This window comes from Eptatretus burgeri, chromosome 12 (assembly GCF_056783735.1).
Source record: "Eptatretus burgeri isolate ZD-2024b chromosome 12, Ebu_testis_v1, whole genome shotgun sequence".
NCBI lineage: Eukaryota > Metazoa > Chordata > Myxini > Myxiniformes > Myxinidae > Eptatretus > Eptatretus burgeri.
Genome location: NC_140972.1, coordinates 65,198,660 through 65,214,781, shown reverse-complemented (window position 1 = coordinate 65,214,781; position 16,122 = coordinate 65,198,660). Strand labels below are relative to the sequence as shown.

The 16,122-nt window shown below is 42.1% G+C and overlaps 1 protein-coding gene across 1 annotated transcript in view; it reads right to left on the bottom strand.

The window, feature by feature from the left end:
* The window catches only part of KCMF1 (potassium channel modulatory factor 1), a 197,045-nt gene extending 189,278 nt beyond the window's left edge, over nt 1-7,767 (bottom strand). The window contains exons 1-2 of the mRNA XM_085848287.1: nt 7,587-7,767; nt 6,309-6,476 (exon numbers count right to left, since the gene is read on the bottom strand). Of these exons, the coding sequence (XP_085704413.1) occupies nt 6,309-6,476; nt 7,587-7,602 (184 nt within the window). The 5' untranslated portion in view covers nt 7,603-7,767. The remainder of the gene's footprint in view (nt 1-6,308; nt 6,477-7,586) is intronic.
* Between the last annotated feature and the right edge of the window lie 8,355 nt (nt 7,768-16,122).

Here is a 16,122-nt window from a genome sequence, read left to right as displayed (position 1 = left end):
CGAAAAAGAAGAACAAATATGAAGCCATTCAATTACAATGTCAAATCGGTGTCATTATATGGCACAGAGATATGGAAAATGAGCAAGGAAATGGAACACAAACCAACGATCTTCACAATAGCTGTTTGAGAAGGATTTTAAAAATTTTCTGGCCAAATAGGGTAATAAATGAGAAAATAATGGGGGCTGGAAAAAGATATTATCATGAACCAAAGAACGAAGAGGGTGATGAGCAGGACATATAACAACAATGCAAGAGGGACTTCTATCTATAACGGAGCAGATTCTTATATGACATATACATATATAGTGGAAATTTCACAACCTTTGGTGGTCACTGGTATTGTAAATTATCTTCATAATATAATGGAACCTTCTTAAAATTATGATATGCAGTTTGCTGCTGTTGAAAGAAAGAAATTTTATTCGTTACAACAATGACAAAAATTATAAAGTGCATTTCCAAGAATGTGTCACAGCACATTGGCCAGCGGAGGTGGGCCAAGAAAGGTACTCGGGCCCCCGGGGCAGGAGTGCTCACTAGTTTGACTAAAGAAGCCATGTTTTGGACACCAGTGGGGGTGGGGGGGGGGAAGAAAAGACAAAGAGATGCATGGAGAAGATTTCCTGAAAATGAACATCGATTAGAAAGGGGAAATGGCCTGAAGTGTGCAGAGAGGATTGCTCAGGACCGAATAAGATGGAGGAATCTCGTTGCAGTCCTATGTGCTGAAAAGCATGACGGTCCCAAAATAACTATGTATTACCATGTATTTGACCTTTTTGACCATAGTTCTTCTCAAACAGCTCATATAACCACATTCTGTGATAGTTGCATTATTTTACTGGAACAGCATTAATTGGAGCACATACCTCCACCAGGCTGAACAATTTACATTTTGTATCCCAATGATAGGCCAGACCTGAATCTCTATTGGGATTGTCATCTCATCCAACCAACTCATCCACCTAGTTTTATCATAACTAGTCCACAACTTTTGGAAATATCATGCCTTTTTTGACCCCATCTCTTCATGGGGAAGAATCACTTCAATTTTTTTTTTTAATTCGCATATCCAGATTGAGATCTTCAACAAATTCTTAGATTCGTCCTTGTCACACACCCAAACCTGTCCACCAAGTTTCGGCCGAATCTGTCCATAACTTTTTGAGATATCGTGTTATAAATATATCTTTTTTTTTTTAGCCCTATCACTCAATGGTGAAGAATTACATGGCCAATATCAGGGAAAAAGGCAAAGCCACATTATTTTGAAAAGCATACAATGTCAGTTCAACAAAACATCCTCCCAGTTGGCTCGGTCTCCCAAAGACCGTCGTATTTAGACTTAATTTGTGACGTTAACGACATGGATGCCGGTACAGCAGTCTGCAGGGGAATCAAAGTAACCGAGTAAAACCAGCAGAGACAACCAAAGTAAAACCAGTTTCATGTAGCAGTTGAAAAGATTCACACCAACTACAAAAACTAGAAAGCATCTCAAAATGCAAAGCGAGTCCGCGTCCGCTTTGTCCTCTAACTGAACTTGACGACGACAGTTAAAAAAAAATTGCACATTTTATTCATTTGTGTTCTCCATAATCTCATCATAAAGGTTTTAAAAAAAATTTTGAGAACACAAGCTCAATTCGTAAAAATGTTACGGCTTGGACATACACACTGAATCTTTATGGTAAAGGATTTCGTTTAAAATAATATTTATGGCTGGTCTACCACTTCACCGATGACATAATCTTTACAATCCTTTATTCCCCATTGGGAGTACTAGTACATGCCTGTAAAAAAAAAAAAGAAAAAAAAAAGGTTTAATAAATAAATATTCAAACCGCGAGCAAGAAACAACAACCACACAGGCCGTTTCTTCGCTCTCGCGTGCCCATACGTGCGTTGCCCGGAAGTTCGCATATCGCAGTTATGATTATTCGCAATTTAGTTTTAATGGACAATTATTCAATTAGAGCCTGGTGTTGGCTTAGTGGTTAGGGTGGCGGCTTGGGATCCCAGGGTCCTGAGTTCAAGCCCCGTTAGCTGCTGAATTAACACCAGGGGGTTGACTCAGCCTGTCATCCATCTGAGGTCGGCGAAGTGAGTACCAGTGTATTGGTCCCGGTGTATGCCCCGGTTAGAATAGGTGTACCATATCCCTGTGTGTCGTAAGAGGCGACCAGGGTTGGCGTCAGGAAGGGCATCCGGCCATAAAACATTGCCTCAAGAAAAAGCCTAACCCCTGCACAGCAGGGAAAAATGGCTGTAAAAACGGACAATTATTCAATTAGTGCCAACGTATTTTGCCTTTTCGCAATGTCGTCGCAAGGAAAAACAAAAAGAGAAGAGAAGGGAGGAACAAAAAAAATTTAGTTCCTGGTTCGGAGCACACCAGCTCACTCTGATGTTACCGAAATTTATGCACCGTCTAATATGAAAATGATCATAACTTGGGGCATAGTGTTTATCTATAAATGCGCATAAGAAATCGAGAAATTATTAGAATACACGAAGTCATCACTCTCCGGAAGCCCATACGTTGTAACCTGTAATGGGGCAGCCCACGCAACAATGTGTCTTGTCATTGGTTTGGTAAATAAATGGCCATAACTTGGGAACCACTTGTCCGATTAATATCAAACCTTGAAAAGGCACATCCTCAGGTCCCCAGAAATATACCTGGCAAGTTTCAATTAGATCGGACCAGTGGTTGTCGAGAAACAGCGGTCACGCACGCACGCACAGCTGGAATTATAGATAGATAATGAGATGTGCCAAGTTTCAATTATTTCTGATCAGCAGTTTCAGAGATGTGATGTTTTAATTTTTTTTGCATTTAATCCAAGATGGCTGCCATATCACGTGACCTATGACATCACAATTATCATTAAAAATATTCTCCGTGGGGTGGGGTTGTGGAGGAGTCGCTCCTACCCTGAACATTTTGTGTCAATCGGACATATGATTGTTGAGAAAAAAAAAGTTAAAAAAGAGGTTGAGAAAGGTTTTTTTTTTAGAAAAGGCCAAAAAAGGGGCGAATAATAATAAAATTAGTTCAACAAACTTTTTGATTTGTCTTCTGCATATTCTCATAATAAAGCTTTGTTGAAAATTTGATGACAAAAGCTCAGATGGTAAAAAGTTAACGGGACACGGCCACACACATCCGCTGCGTGGGGGACAGGCTAATTACAGTGTTCCACACCGAGGAAGATGCAAAAATGTATTAGTGTGGGATCGAGAGACTTTCAAACTGGTTTGCAAAATAAATATATAAATTTCAAGAGAAAGGTGAACGATGAACCATCCCCCCTGCAACGTTTCGTGCCGTGTTAAAAACATGAATGATATGAAATGTTACTTTCATGACAGAAAATGGTGAATACCACTAATAGCCCCAATTAAACCCACATTATTATGGGGTCTTGTCAGGGAATGTTTTTGGCCCAAGTCTATCACAAACCAGCTGGCTAGGCCTGACGTTCATCTGAAGGCAACTTGGGCAGGAATTTGTAATTTGTTCAGGGTGCTGGCGATAACTCGCCTACTCTTCACAAAACATACAGTGGGATTTGTAACAGTGCACCAACATCCCCAGTACTGGCAAGATGGGCCCCCCAGCTCAAGGTCCTTTCGATAGGTGGCACGCACATCGCTGCTCATCGTGCAAAACACCAGGACGACAGTTTATAGCTGGGTTGAGATGCGATGCCAGAACTACACAACTCAAAGGCGAGTGCGTACAACTCTAGGCTATCCAGCCAGCCCTCGAAGGCAGCAATTAAATTAAAAAAATTAAATTAAAAAAAAGACCTGAAGAACTGAACGAGTACAATAAACTCTGTGCACTGTAGGAACTAATTTTAACACAAAAAGGTGGGGAGCAGGGATGTTGAGATATTTTGAAGCAGTTCTGGACAGTCCACATTGGGTGTTTTTGGAGGGGGGCGGTGGGCTTACTTTTACTGGTAATGACAAAGTCAAAAGGTAAACAGGTGCTATTATCAAAACGTTGAGGGGGGGGTTGCAGAACACACATCATGTGGCATTTATGATGCCATTATAGCATCTGCACATGAGAGAAGATAAGGATGGACAAAAGTATGGAGTTTTGTAGACATCGTTTAAACTACGAGGGCAGCAGCACAACGGTCAACAGTTGGGCTTGTTCAAATAAGAACTAGAGCGAAGTCGATGGCACGCCATCGCAAATCCTCATGCTTCCCACCTAAAGCAGTCTAAAGAAATCAAAAATTTCCACCAGGAATGACCCCATATCAAATTAAATTTAGAAAAATATTATTTTGACCCATGACCCGAGGCCTCCCCCCCCTGCTTTCCTGGGGCATGAACTTGGGGTCAAATCCAAAAGCCATTACACATTTCATGCATTCCCCAATGATGATTGCATATACAAAGTTTCATTTTAAAATGTGCTTGTCAAAGCATTGATGGTACTCGACCTTTTGACCCTGCCCCAAGGGGGCCAGCCATGCTCCTGCTCTTGCACCTTCTTGCTATGTGGTGATCAAAACTACCAAGTTTGGTGAATTTCTGCACAACGGTTTAGAAGAGCATGACGGAAGGGCAGACAGACACACGAGTCTCCGTTTTTTTTACCTCCGCCACCGAAGGTGGAGGTGCTTATGTTTTCACCCCTTTCTGTCTTTATTTGTATGATATCTCAAAAAGTTGTGGACAGATCCGGATGAAATTTTGTGGACAGGTTCGGTGTGTGACAAGGACAAATCGATTCAATTTTGGTGAAGATCTGGATCTGACTAGTAGAATTTTTAAAGTGATTCTTCACCATTGAGAGATAGGGCCAAAAATGATATAGTACTGTATAGCATGATATTTCAAAAATGTATTGGGCCTGATATGCTCTCGTGGATCAGGCATTACGTGGCGGAGGTATGCACTCTAATGAGTGCCCTTCTAGTTTTTTTTTTTAAAGCATGGGGATAATAAAAAATAAAACAAGGAAAGATCACCAAGCTCTGGGACACCAGGAAAACCCCCGAAGGGACTGGAAGTGCAACTCAAATGGGATAGAATGTGGACAGGACATTGTTCGGCCAATGGGTTCAAGCATGTACGGTACACACAGGTTGTGGGTAAAAGGGTCACAAATGACATAAACAAAGCAATACAATCAACATATCCAAAAGCTGGCTAGGTGGGACAATGTAGCTACTGAAAAGCTGCTCACAACCAAGAGTCCAATAAGGGCCACAGGCCATCCCTTATGAGCAAGCATACGGTCGTTTTACCCAAAACAGGATGTGGTCATATCACCAATTCATCTTATTTGCCCCAAAATTAAACCTGCATTTAAAGATGATGCCGGTGACGCAAATAGCACAAACAAACATACCCGACTAAAACATGGCATTGTAGTTTTGAACATGAACAGTTATGCATTCAGATCACGCCTTATCACATCGGAAAACAAGGCGACAGAGGTACATCAACGATATCCAATAGCAGATACGTTCACACTTCCCGTAACAGACGTGACAGCACTTTAAAAATGTCCACCCATAACTTGGATGCTTTTTAACCAGGGAAATGTTCAGATGCTCCTTTTGGTGGGAAATCGAACAGCAATAAAACACTCGGCATTTTGATGTACCGCTGCCGAAGCAGTTTCTTGGCAAGTTATACTGGGTGGTTTGCCATTGCCTTCCCTGCATTGTTTGTACGTGCTCTAACATTTTAAATGCTGAGCATCAAGCAAGGAAGCAGCACGTATACCATTTTTAAAGTCTTCGGTATGACTGTGCCAGGGCTCGATTCGCCGACCTCCAAGACTCAGGGCAGATGCTCTAAACATTACGCCACAGAGTCTGGTTACAGTTGGCATACATGTTATGAAATCCCATCGTGCTGTGACGGCCGTATAAAACTATGCAAATGAGTAAGGACTGCCTGGGTAAGTATACCACAAGAGAAAATTGCACAACTCATTCATGCATTTAAATCAAATAAAAGTAATCACCCAAAAAGGTCACGAGAAGAGCAAATTTCGATATGGACCCATGCATGCATCAGTAAACCACCTGCCAGGAGCCCATGTGTAATCCAGGACAGCATCCGCTCAAAAATTCTTCATATACGAGTTTCCTCATTCAGGAAGGGATGATTACAACACTCACCATCTGTTCCAACTCAGCGAGAGTTATGCCAACACAACATGCATCTTTACACGTTTTCCTCCATCCTCTTGTCATTTAACCTCATGCACCCCCTTTTCAGAAATATATCCCAACCCTCCCCGCTTCATCCTGCAAACTCCTACCAAAGTCAATACGCGTGAGAATGCACTGCATCGGGTGGTCAGCAGAGTGTCGTGACGTGGTGGCGCCGCTCTCGTAGCACGAGGCGCACAAATCGTAGTCAAAGCAGATGAGGCACTTGTACCGCCGACCCCGGAAGTTGCCCTTCATGCACGCATCGCAGCTGACACCTGTCGGAGTAAAAGAGATTGGTGAACACCCCACTGCAAAAAAAAAAAAAAAACGGGCAGCATGTTACAAGCTTACATGATAACTTATAACTTGAACAGCACGTTTGTAGCCATTGTAAAGGAGTCGTTTGCACAAGATTGTCCTTGACCTTGAGGTCCCTTCAAGTTGACACTAAAATGGTGGCAGTACGTCACAGTAAGCCTGGTGTTGGCTTAGTGGTTAGGGTGGCGGCTTGGGATCCTAGGGTCCTGAGTTCAAGCCCCGTTGGGCCGCTGAATTAAAATACACCAGGAGGTTGACTCAGTTGACTCTCTCCCCCACCCCCAAGAAAGATAAAAGAGACAGAGACAGAGACAGAGACAGAGACAGAGACAGAGACACAGAGACACAGAGAGACAGAGAGACAGAGAGACAGAGACACAGAGACACAGAGAGACAGAGACACAGAGAGACAGAGAGACAGAGAGACAGAGACAGTCATACTCGGACGTCCTTATACATCGGGACTACAATTGCATTTTGGAGCTATAAAGATGCCAGGAAATCGAAACGAACACAAGTCAACCTGGAAAGCCATGAAACAAGATGTGCAGGTTTTGGTGCATGCTGAAGAGGAAGCCAATCGGTGATCCACCAAGACTCGATCCGTTTGCATTACCCTCTTCAACCCCCAAACACAAGATAAAACAACTTTAATCACCTCAGCAAAACCCACAGTTCACAAAGAACCAGCTCATAATAATAATAAAAAAAATCTGCACCAAGCCAGGGGGAGCAAGCACGCAAGAGCAACTCGAGGAGTATTTAAAAGGGAGATCAAAAGTAAACATATTGAGCACTGAACATGACTATGCAAGGGATAGGAACACCCGAAGTGTCGACTGTCCGATGGATTCCATTTGAACAATCACTCGCTTCATTCAGCGCCGTGAAAAACAAAGAAACGAAGAGAACCGGGCACAGAGAATCAGCAGAGTTTACTCAACGGAAGGTTAGGTCAAGGGACGGACACTGAAGCAGGCCCGCCGCCTCGGCCTACACTCGAGCGCGGCCATCTTGACCGCGGACTCCGAGGAAGAAGCCACTTTTGACTCGGTACAATAACTCACCTTCATGCCGAGACATTGTCCGAGCGCAGCGGCGGCGATGAACCCGGCGGCGCAAGGGCGCGTCGTTCGTGGCTTCAAACGGTCGTGGTATGGTCGCATGTGAAGGGTGTCCGTAAACGGCGCGACCGTGCGGACCCGGCGAAATCCGCTCCCAGCGTGCACCGCGAACCGGAAGTTATGGCGAGGGCGGGTCGAGGTGTCTGGCTGCTGTCGCTGCAATACCACGTGTCTCCTGCAACTGACAACATTGGTCGTCAATGTCTCAAATGTGTTTTTATTTTTAGTTTAATAACATATTATAAACAAGGTGTTAGAACGTTGTGACGCCTCCTTTTTAAACACTCGATCCCCTGAAACCTGCTGAGCCAAAACATCCCCGCTTCCTGCTCATATACACCTGATTCTCATAAACTTTATAGATATTGAAGTTAAAACATCTATCTATAATTCCAGCAATGTGTGTGTGTGTGTGTGTGTGTGTGTGTGTGTGTGTGTGTGTGTGTGTGTGTGTGTGTGTGTGTGTGTGTGTGTGTGTGTGTGTGTGTGTGTGTGTGTGTGTGTGTGTGTGTGTGTGTGTGTGTGTGTGTGTGTGCATGTCTGTCTGTGTCCGCTGTTTCTCGACAACCACAGGTCCGATCTAATTGAAACTTGCCAGCTATATTGCTGGGGACCTGACTATGTGCCTTTTCAAGGTTTGATATTAATCGGACAAGTGCTTCCCAAGTTATGGACATTTATTTACCAACCAATGGCAGGACACGTTGCTGCGTTGGCATGACCGTTGGGGAAGAGATCCTCATCCACGTTCCCCATTACTGGTTACAACGTACGGACTTCCGTATAGTGATGACTTACTGTATTCTCATAATTTCTCGATTTCTTATGCACATTTATAGATAAACACAATGCCCAATCCAGTCGTTGTTTACGAGAGCGAAGGAACGGCCTGTGTGTTTGTTTAAAAGTTTTTTTTTGCACGTTCGGCCACGCACATATGGGCACGCAAGAGCGAAGGAACGGACTGTGTGGTTGTTGTTTCTGGCATGTGGTTTGAAAGTTTTTGTTTTTTTTGCATATACGGCCACGCACATACAGGCACATACTAGTTATAATGATTATTAAAGCTTCCATTTGACTGACTGATGCACCATACTCTGTTATAGTTCCGTCGAGACTGCAGCAGAAGGCCGAGGGTCATGCTGAGCGGTTTGCCATCCCTCTCCCAGCAGTAGTTAGGACAGGAATTTTACGATATAGCGATAGCTCGCCTACTCTTCGCAAAGCACCTCGTGGTATATTTAACACACACACACACACACACACACACACACACACACACACACACACACACACACACACACACACCTCACCCTGCCTGTGAAACACGAGGATGACAGATATAGCTGGGTCGGGATTCCAACCCAGGCTAGAAAAGTCTGGTTCACTATGTATGTTTGTTAAAATTTTATGGAGATTTGCAAACCAGTACATTTTTGAGAAGCTTACGGTATCAGGAATATCAACAAGGACAAATGTGTCCAAGAGCAGCGTCCTAAAAGTTTTTTCGGCTAAAAAACAAAACAAAAAAAAACACCACTTCCGATATTTCGTCACGTGCCTTGATTAAGCCAATAGCGAGATCCGTCATAGTGTATTTACGTATTCACGATATATAGTGTATTTACGAAATAAATAGTGCATTTACGAAATTACAATACGATAAATGGAATAATCTTTAAATAGTAATGTGAACTTTTCAAAACTTTAAAGCAAATGTCCGAATATATTTAAAAGTTCATGATAGACGCTCTCAAAAGGCACCGTCTATGTGAGGATGTGTACATGTGCTCAGTATTTAAGGAGATCCGGATCCCGTATATAAAAGAGCCGAGTCCGAGAGGTTAAGGTTTTGTTTTTCACAAGAAGAAGAAGAAGAACAACAACAACAACAACAACAAAACAACAACAACGCCGAGCTCTCTATGAGCAGCGTTCGCTACACGCGATGCTGCTAAAAATCAATGTTTACATTTGTGCAGATCCCTGCATAGCCGCCATTTTGGATTTTCAAAATGGCCGCCATCACGTAACAATTTCCGAATATCCGCAGCTTGTAATTGACATCGAAACTTCATCCTAAATGTTAATCCTATGTTTCCAGGCCCAAGGAATCCAAAGCTTACATCAAATTAGTGATTATGAACACCAAAAACAAATCCTCAAGTGTGGCCACGACAAGAGAGCACTCCGTGCACAAATCCACACTTACACGGCTCTGTATGAAGTTTCTCTCGAACAATTCTTCACAGAGATGGCACAACTGAAAGAAATCTGCTCGAAACTAGCAAATGAATACCAGGAAGCCTGCAGAAAAACAGCTTCTGGGACAGGTGATGGAGCAGAATGCATCAGAATTGCTAACACTCAACTGCTTTCAAGTCTTGACAAACGAAGATGTCCTTCAACAGATGAAGAAGTGGGAAGCTCATAAATCATCTTACACTATGTTTCAAGTCATTGATGAATTACCTCCACCGGGTTGAAACCATCTTGTTCTTTGTTGAAGCATCCAGAAATGCTGATCTCGTTCTCCATCTGGAGGCTGGAGAAGCACTGAGCAAGCTGTTTTTCGCAATGGATCGAAGAGAATCAAGACGCCTCTGGTCAAGGTACATCACCGACAAGCATGAAATGAAGACAAGCCATCCAGCAACATGGTGAGAACTTCAAGATGGAAACATATCTGTCACCAAGAGTGAGATTCCATTCGTCTCAATGCATAGGTGCAAACCATGCCTGCGAACATCTCAACAAGATGATGAAGGTTCATTCTGGCCTAATGGGCATTTCAATAATGTGAATGCTCGGCAGTGATTCTTCTTGGCTTCTTCAGAGATGTCGTGCCTCTCAACAGAGTTTAAAGGACAGTTCGGGCTTCAAGTAAACAAACCAGAGAAACACCATTATGTACGACCCACTGCTGTCAGGAACGAACATGAAGCTGTTGACAAAATCAAGGCTGCAATACTGAGCCACAGAAATCCCTTTGCTGTTGAAGGTGATCAGCTATACAATTTCATCACACATGCATATGTACAAGAGTATGTTCCACAAATCTTGAGCATTGATGACAACGGACAGAAGCTTTATGAAGATTATGTCACTGAACGTATCAATGGAGATGTTAGTTTCTGGGTACCAGTCAAAAAGCAGAATAACAAGATGTACATGTCTGGCAGTAAGAAACAAACTTTCAAGTTCCATGACCAGACAGTTGATCTAAAATAGACCAATGATCTCCATGGTCGGCTGATGGTTCTCACCAGGTCGAGCAGGGGCACTGATCAGAAGAATGCAGTTGGCAACTATGAGTTCACATTGACTCCGAGAGCACTATTTGCACCAGACGGCTCAATGCTGCCACGCACTGACAAGTCCAAGCTGATACACAGCTTTGAGAAGCTGGCAAAAACAAAGGAAACCCAGGAACAGACGGCAGCTCTCGCAGCCAAAGTGCAGGATGATGACAGAGGGACTGTATCATCATCTCCATCATCGTCATTAAATCAAAGGATCACCATTGTTGATGGAATGATGCTTGTCCAGAAGATGACAAAGAAATCAAGGACAATCAGCACAGTCAAAGATCGAGCCCAGTGTTTCAATGTCATGATCATGAGCTTGACGGCAGGGTTCAATTAGGTCATCATGGTCTTTGATACATACAAATGTGACTCACGAAAGGAGGATACTCGAGAGAGACAACGACAAGGAAAATCTCCGATATAGTATCAGGTTGCAGATGATACGACCATCAAACACATCCCACTGGCATTGTTTCTATCGCATGAAAAAAAAAACAAAAGCAGATTTGACAGACTATCTCACCAAAGCAACCCTTGGTTACAACAAAAACTCACGTCAGTTAGTCATCACATTAGCATCAGGTCATACCAAAAGCAACAGAAATATGCACTTTGAAGACAACAATCACGAGGCTGACACATTGATGATCTGCCTAGCAGCAGAAACATCAGAGCAGTGTCCTGATGCACAGCTAGTATTCTTCACTCCTGATACTGACGTCTTGGTTCTGGCTGTGGTACACTATGACAAGCTCTGCAAAAAGACATCCATTTTGATGGTATCAGGAGCAGTCGAAATAGAGCCAATCTGGAGAGCTTTGGACAAAGAAAAGGCGCAGGCTACACCTGTATTCCACGCAGTCACTGGAGCAGACAATGTTGTTAAATTCTCAGGAATTGGCAAAACAAAATGGCTTCAGCAGTGTCTGAAAGTTGAAATGCACTTAGTCAGAGCACTGAGCACTACCGGAGGAAGGTGACTTAACACAGGAGGTGAAAGATGTATTGGCCAAATTTGTGTGAACAACCTACTGTCCCAAGGGTATCCACATTGCAAGCATCCCTGACCTAAGATGGTATCTGTTTTGTAAAAACCTAGCTGAAAGCAACAACTCACCTCCGCCACTCGATGCACTTGAGGAACGCATCCAGCGTGTGTGGTTACAAAGCGGAGTGTGGTGCCAAGCCAATGTTATGCAGCAACAGCCTTTTGACCCCCTGAAATTTGGTTACTATCGGGACAAAAGTGGCCAAATACTGCCAGTCACCACAAAGGTTCCTCATGCCCCACAAGTCATCATCGAGTTGGTCAGATGCCACTGCAAAACCAACTGTTCTACACAGAGATGTTCATGCAGAAGGAATAACTTGCCGAGCACAGAACTATGCTTGTGCGGCACAGAATGTGAAAACGATGCAGACTGTAATGTTGAATATGACACTGAGAGTGATGATGATGTGTAATTATGTGTCAAACTGAGATAGGACAGGCACAATAGCATACATCTACACGTGTGCTTTGTCACTACCAACAATTTGAGTGTGCATTTTTTAATGAAAATACAAACACAATTTCACAAACTTCTTCTTTTCTTGGTTTTTGATGTTCAAAATCACTAATTTGACATAAGCTTTGGATTCCTTGGATCTGGAAACATAGGATTAGCATTTAGAAACATCGTTTCGATGTCAATGACAAGCTGAGATATTCGGAAATTCCTATTTTATGGCGGCCATTTTGAAAATCCAAAATGGCGGCGATGCAGGCATCTGCGCAAATGTAAACATTGATTTTCATATTCCTGATGCCATAAGCTTCTCAAAAATGTACTGGTTTGCTAATGTCCATAAAATTCAAACAAAGTGTTTTTTTGGTACATAGTGAACCGGCACTATTTCCCCAGTTGCCTCTGTAGAGATGACATCGAAAGCGATGAACAAAACTGCGAGAAGTAGGCCCACTGCGACTTCTGTCTGACATGATGGTTTTCTAGAAATGTAATATCTGTTTAACCACTGTGGGTAGACATGTCGAAGCAGCCCGTTGCTATGACTGTGTCGAAGCAGCCTATTGCAAGACTGTGTTGAAGCTGCCCATTGCTATGACCATGTCCGTGTGTCGAAGCTGCCTGTTGTTATGACTGTGTCAAAGCAGCCCGTTGCTGTGACTATGTCAAAGCTGCCCGTTGCTATGACTGTGTCAAAGCTGCCGGTTGCTACAACTGTGTCGAAGCTGCCTGTTGCTGTGACTGTGTCCATGTGTCGAAGCTGCCTGTTGCTATGACTGTGTCGAAGCTTGCCGTTGTTAACTCCGCCACCGAAGGTGGACAGAGGTTATGTTTCCACCCCTGTCTGTTACTTGCGAAAATCGAAGATTTTTCAAGTATATTGGTTGGTTGCGTGCGTTATTAGTTGCAAAATCGATTTTGTTATTCTGTCTATCTGTTTGTTTGTTTGTCTGTCAATCGCCGACAAGTCACAATTCTAAACCGATCGTCACGAAACTTTACCAAGTTGTAGAGTTAGTCTGAGCTGAGAAGCCTATTGATTTTGAGGTCAAAGGTCATCTTTAGGTAAAATTTCTAAAATTGTCATTTTACATCCGATTGACTTGAAATTTTTTGGTTGTGTGCATTATTACTTGCTGTGACTGAAGCTATGACTCATATTTTAATGAAATATGAGTTGAACAGGATTTGCATATTGTGTCACTGAATTGGGAAACCAAGAATTTTTGAGATCAAAAGGTCAAAGGCCAGCTCAAGGTCCAACTTCTAAAATCATCAATTTTTATCGAAAAAATCATCAATTTTCATCCAATTGACTTGTAGATTAAACAGCAATTGCATAGTGCACTACTGAATTGGGAAAGCAATTTTGAGGTCAAAAGGTCAAAGGTCAACTCAAGGTCAAACTTCTAAAATCATCAATTTTCAACTTAAAAATTGTCAATTTACATCCTATTAACTTAAAAGTTTAACAGGATTTGAACACCAAAGTTGAACAGGATTTGCATCGTCCACCAACATCAAAGTTTAACTGGATTTGCATAGTCCATCACAGAATTGGGAAAGCAACTATATTTGAGGTCAAAAGGTCAAAGGTCAACTTAAGGGCAAACTTCTAAAATCATCAAATTTCATCTGGAAATTGTCAATTTTCATCTGATTAATCTGAAAATTAAGCAGCAATTACATCACTGAATTTGAAAACCAACGATTTTTGATCAAAGGGCAACTCAAAGTCAAACTTCTAAAATCATTAATTTCAACCTGAAAAATAATAAATTTTCATCCGATTGACCCGAGCTTTGATTAAGATTGTCAATTTTCATCTCAGTAAAATTTGACAATTTGATGTATTTCTGGCAACGTTTGGAGAAGGGGGGGGGGTGGATTTTGCAAGTATCTTTTTCTTGTTATTTAAAAAATCGAAGACTTTTCAAGTATATTGGTCAGTCGATTTTGTTATTCTGTCTGTTTGTCGCCAACAGGTCACAATTCTAAAACGATCGTTATGAAACTTTACCAAGTTGTGGAGGTAGTCTCAACTGAGAAGTCTATTGGTTTTGAGGTCAAAGGTCATCTTTAGGTAAAAATTTCTAAAATCGTCATTTTTCATCAGATTGACGTGAAAGTTGAAAAGGATTTTCATATCAGCTTCCTGAATTCAACCACCAACTACTTTTGAGGTCTACATTGGCCAAAAGGTCAACGTAGGCCAAAAGTCAACAACAAAGCTGGAATTTCTAAAATTCTCAATTTTCATCCGATTGACTTGAAATTTGTAGAGGATTTATATTTCAGGTCAGTGAATTCAATGAGCAAATTATTTGAGGTCAACATTGACAAAAAAAGTCAACATAGGCCAAAGGTCAACAACTTCGATGAGATTTCTAAAATCCCAAATTTTCATCTGATTTATTTGAACTTCGAAAAGGATTTATATTTCAGGTCACTGAATTCAACCATCCAATGATTTTTGAGGTCAACATCAACCAAAAGGTCAACATAAGCCAAAGGTCAACAACTAGGTTGGAATTTCTAAAATTCTCAATTTTCATCCCGTTGACATGAAATTTGAAGACGATCTGCATATCAGGTTACTGAATTCAACCACCAATCATTTTTGAGGTTAATATAGGCCAAAAGGTCAACATAGGCCAAATTTCTAAAGTTGTCAGTTTTCATCTGATTGACTTGGGGTTTGAAGAGGATTGCATATATGGCCATTGAATTCAACCACCAATTATTTTTGAGGTCTCATTTGTTTTGTGGATTTTGCAAGTATCCTTCTATGGATGACATCTTTCCTCTTTGTTTGTTTGTTTGTTTGTTAGTGAGCAAGATATCTCAAAAAGTTGTGGACTGATTTGGACGAAATTTTGTGGTGATCCTGGGTATGTCACAAGGATGAAATGATGAGCTTTTGGTGAAGATCCGAATTCGCATATGAATCAAAGAATTTCTTCAGTGATTATTATCCATTGGGAGACAGGGCCAAAAACGACACATCACAGGATATCTCAAAAAGTTGTGGACTTGGTGGGCAGGTTTGGTATGCAACGGGACGAATTGATTCGATTTTGGTGAAAATCAGAATCCGGATCTGGATCGGAGAAATTTTTTCACTGATTCTTCACTTTTGAGTAATCTGGCAAAAACGACATGAGGCACAGTGTTTTAAAAAGTTATGGATGGATTCGGACGAAACTTGGTGGGTGAGTTGGTTAGGTGACAAGAACAAGCCGATTAAATTTTAGTTCAGGTCAGAATCCAGATCCGGCCCAACAGTGGGATACAAAACGTAAACTAATCAGCCTGGCGGAGGTACGTGCTCCACCGGATGCCCTTCTAATTATGACTGTGTTAAAGCAGCCCGTTGCTGTGACTGTGTCGAAGCTGCCCGTTGCTTTGACAGTGAGAAACAAAATGTTGCTTCAAATTTATTTCACAAAGTTTGACAAAGTGCTTTGGACTTTCAAAGAAAATGTTGAAATTTATTACACAGTCAATCCGACGGAGTAAGGACCTCATCCAGCTACACTGTAGTACATAATGTGTTATGATAGGTGACAGATTAAAGCTGGGCTGAAGCTTGTCGACACCCTGCACGACCGTACACCAACAGGGAGTGCTAGGAATGAACGTTGAGTTCCCTTTGCAGGATCC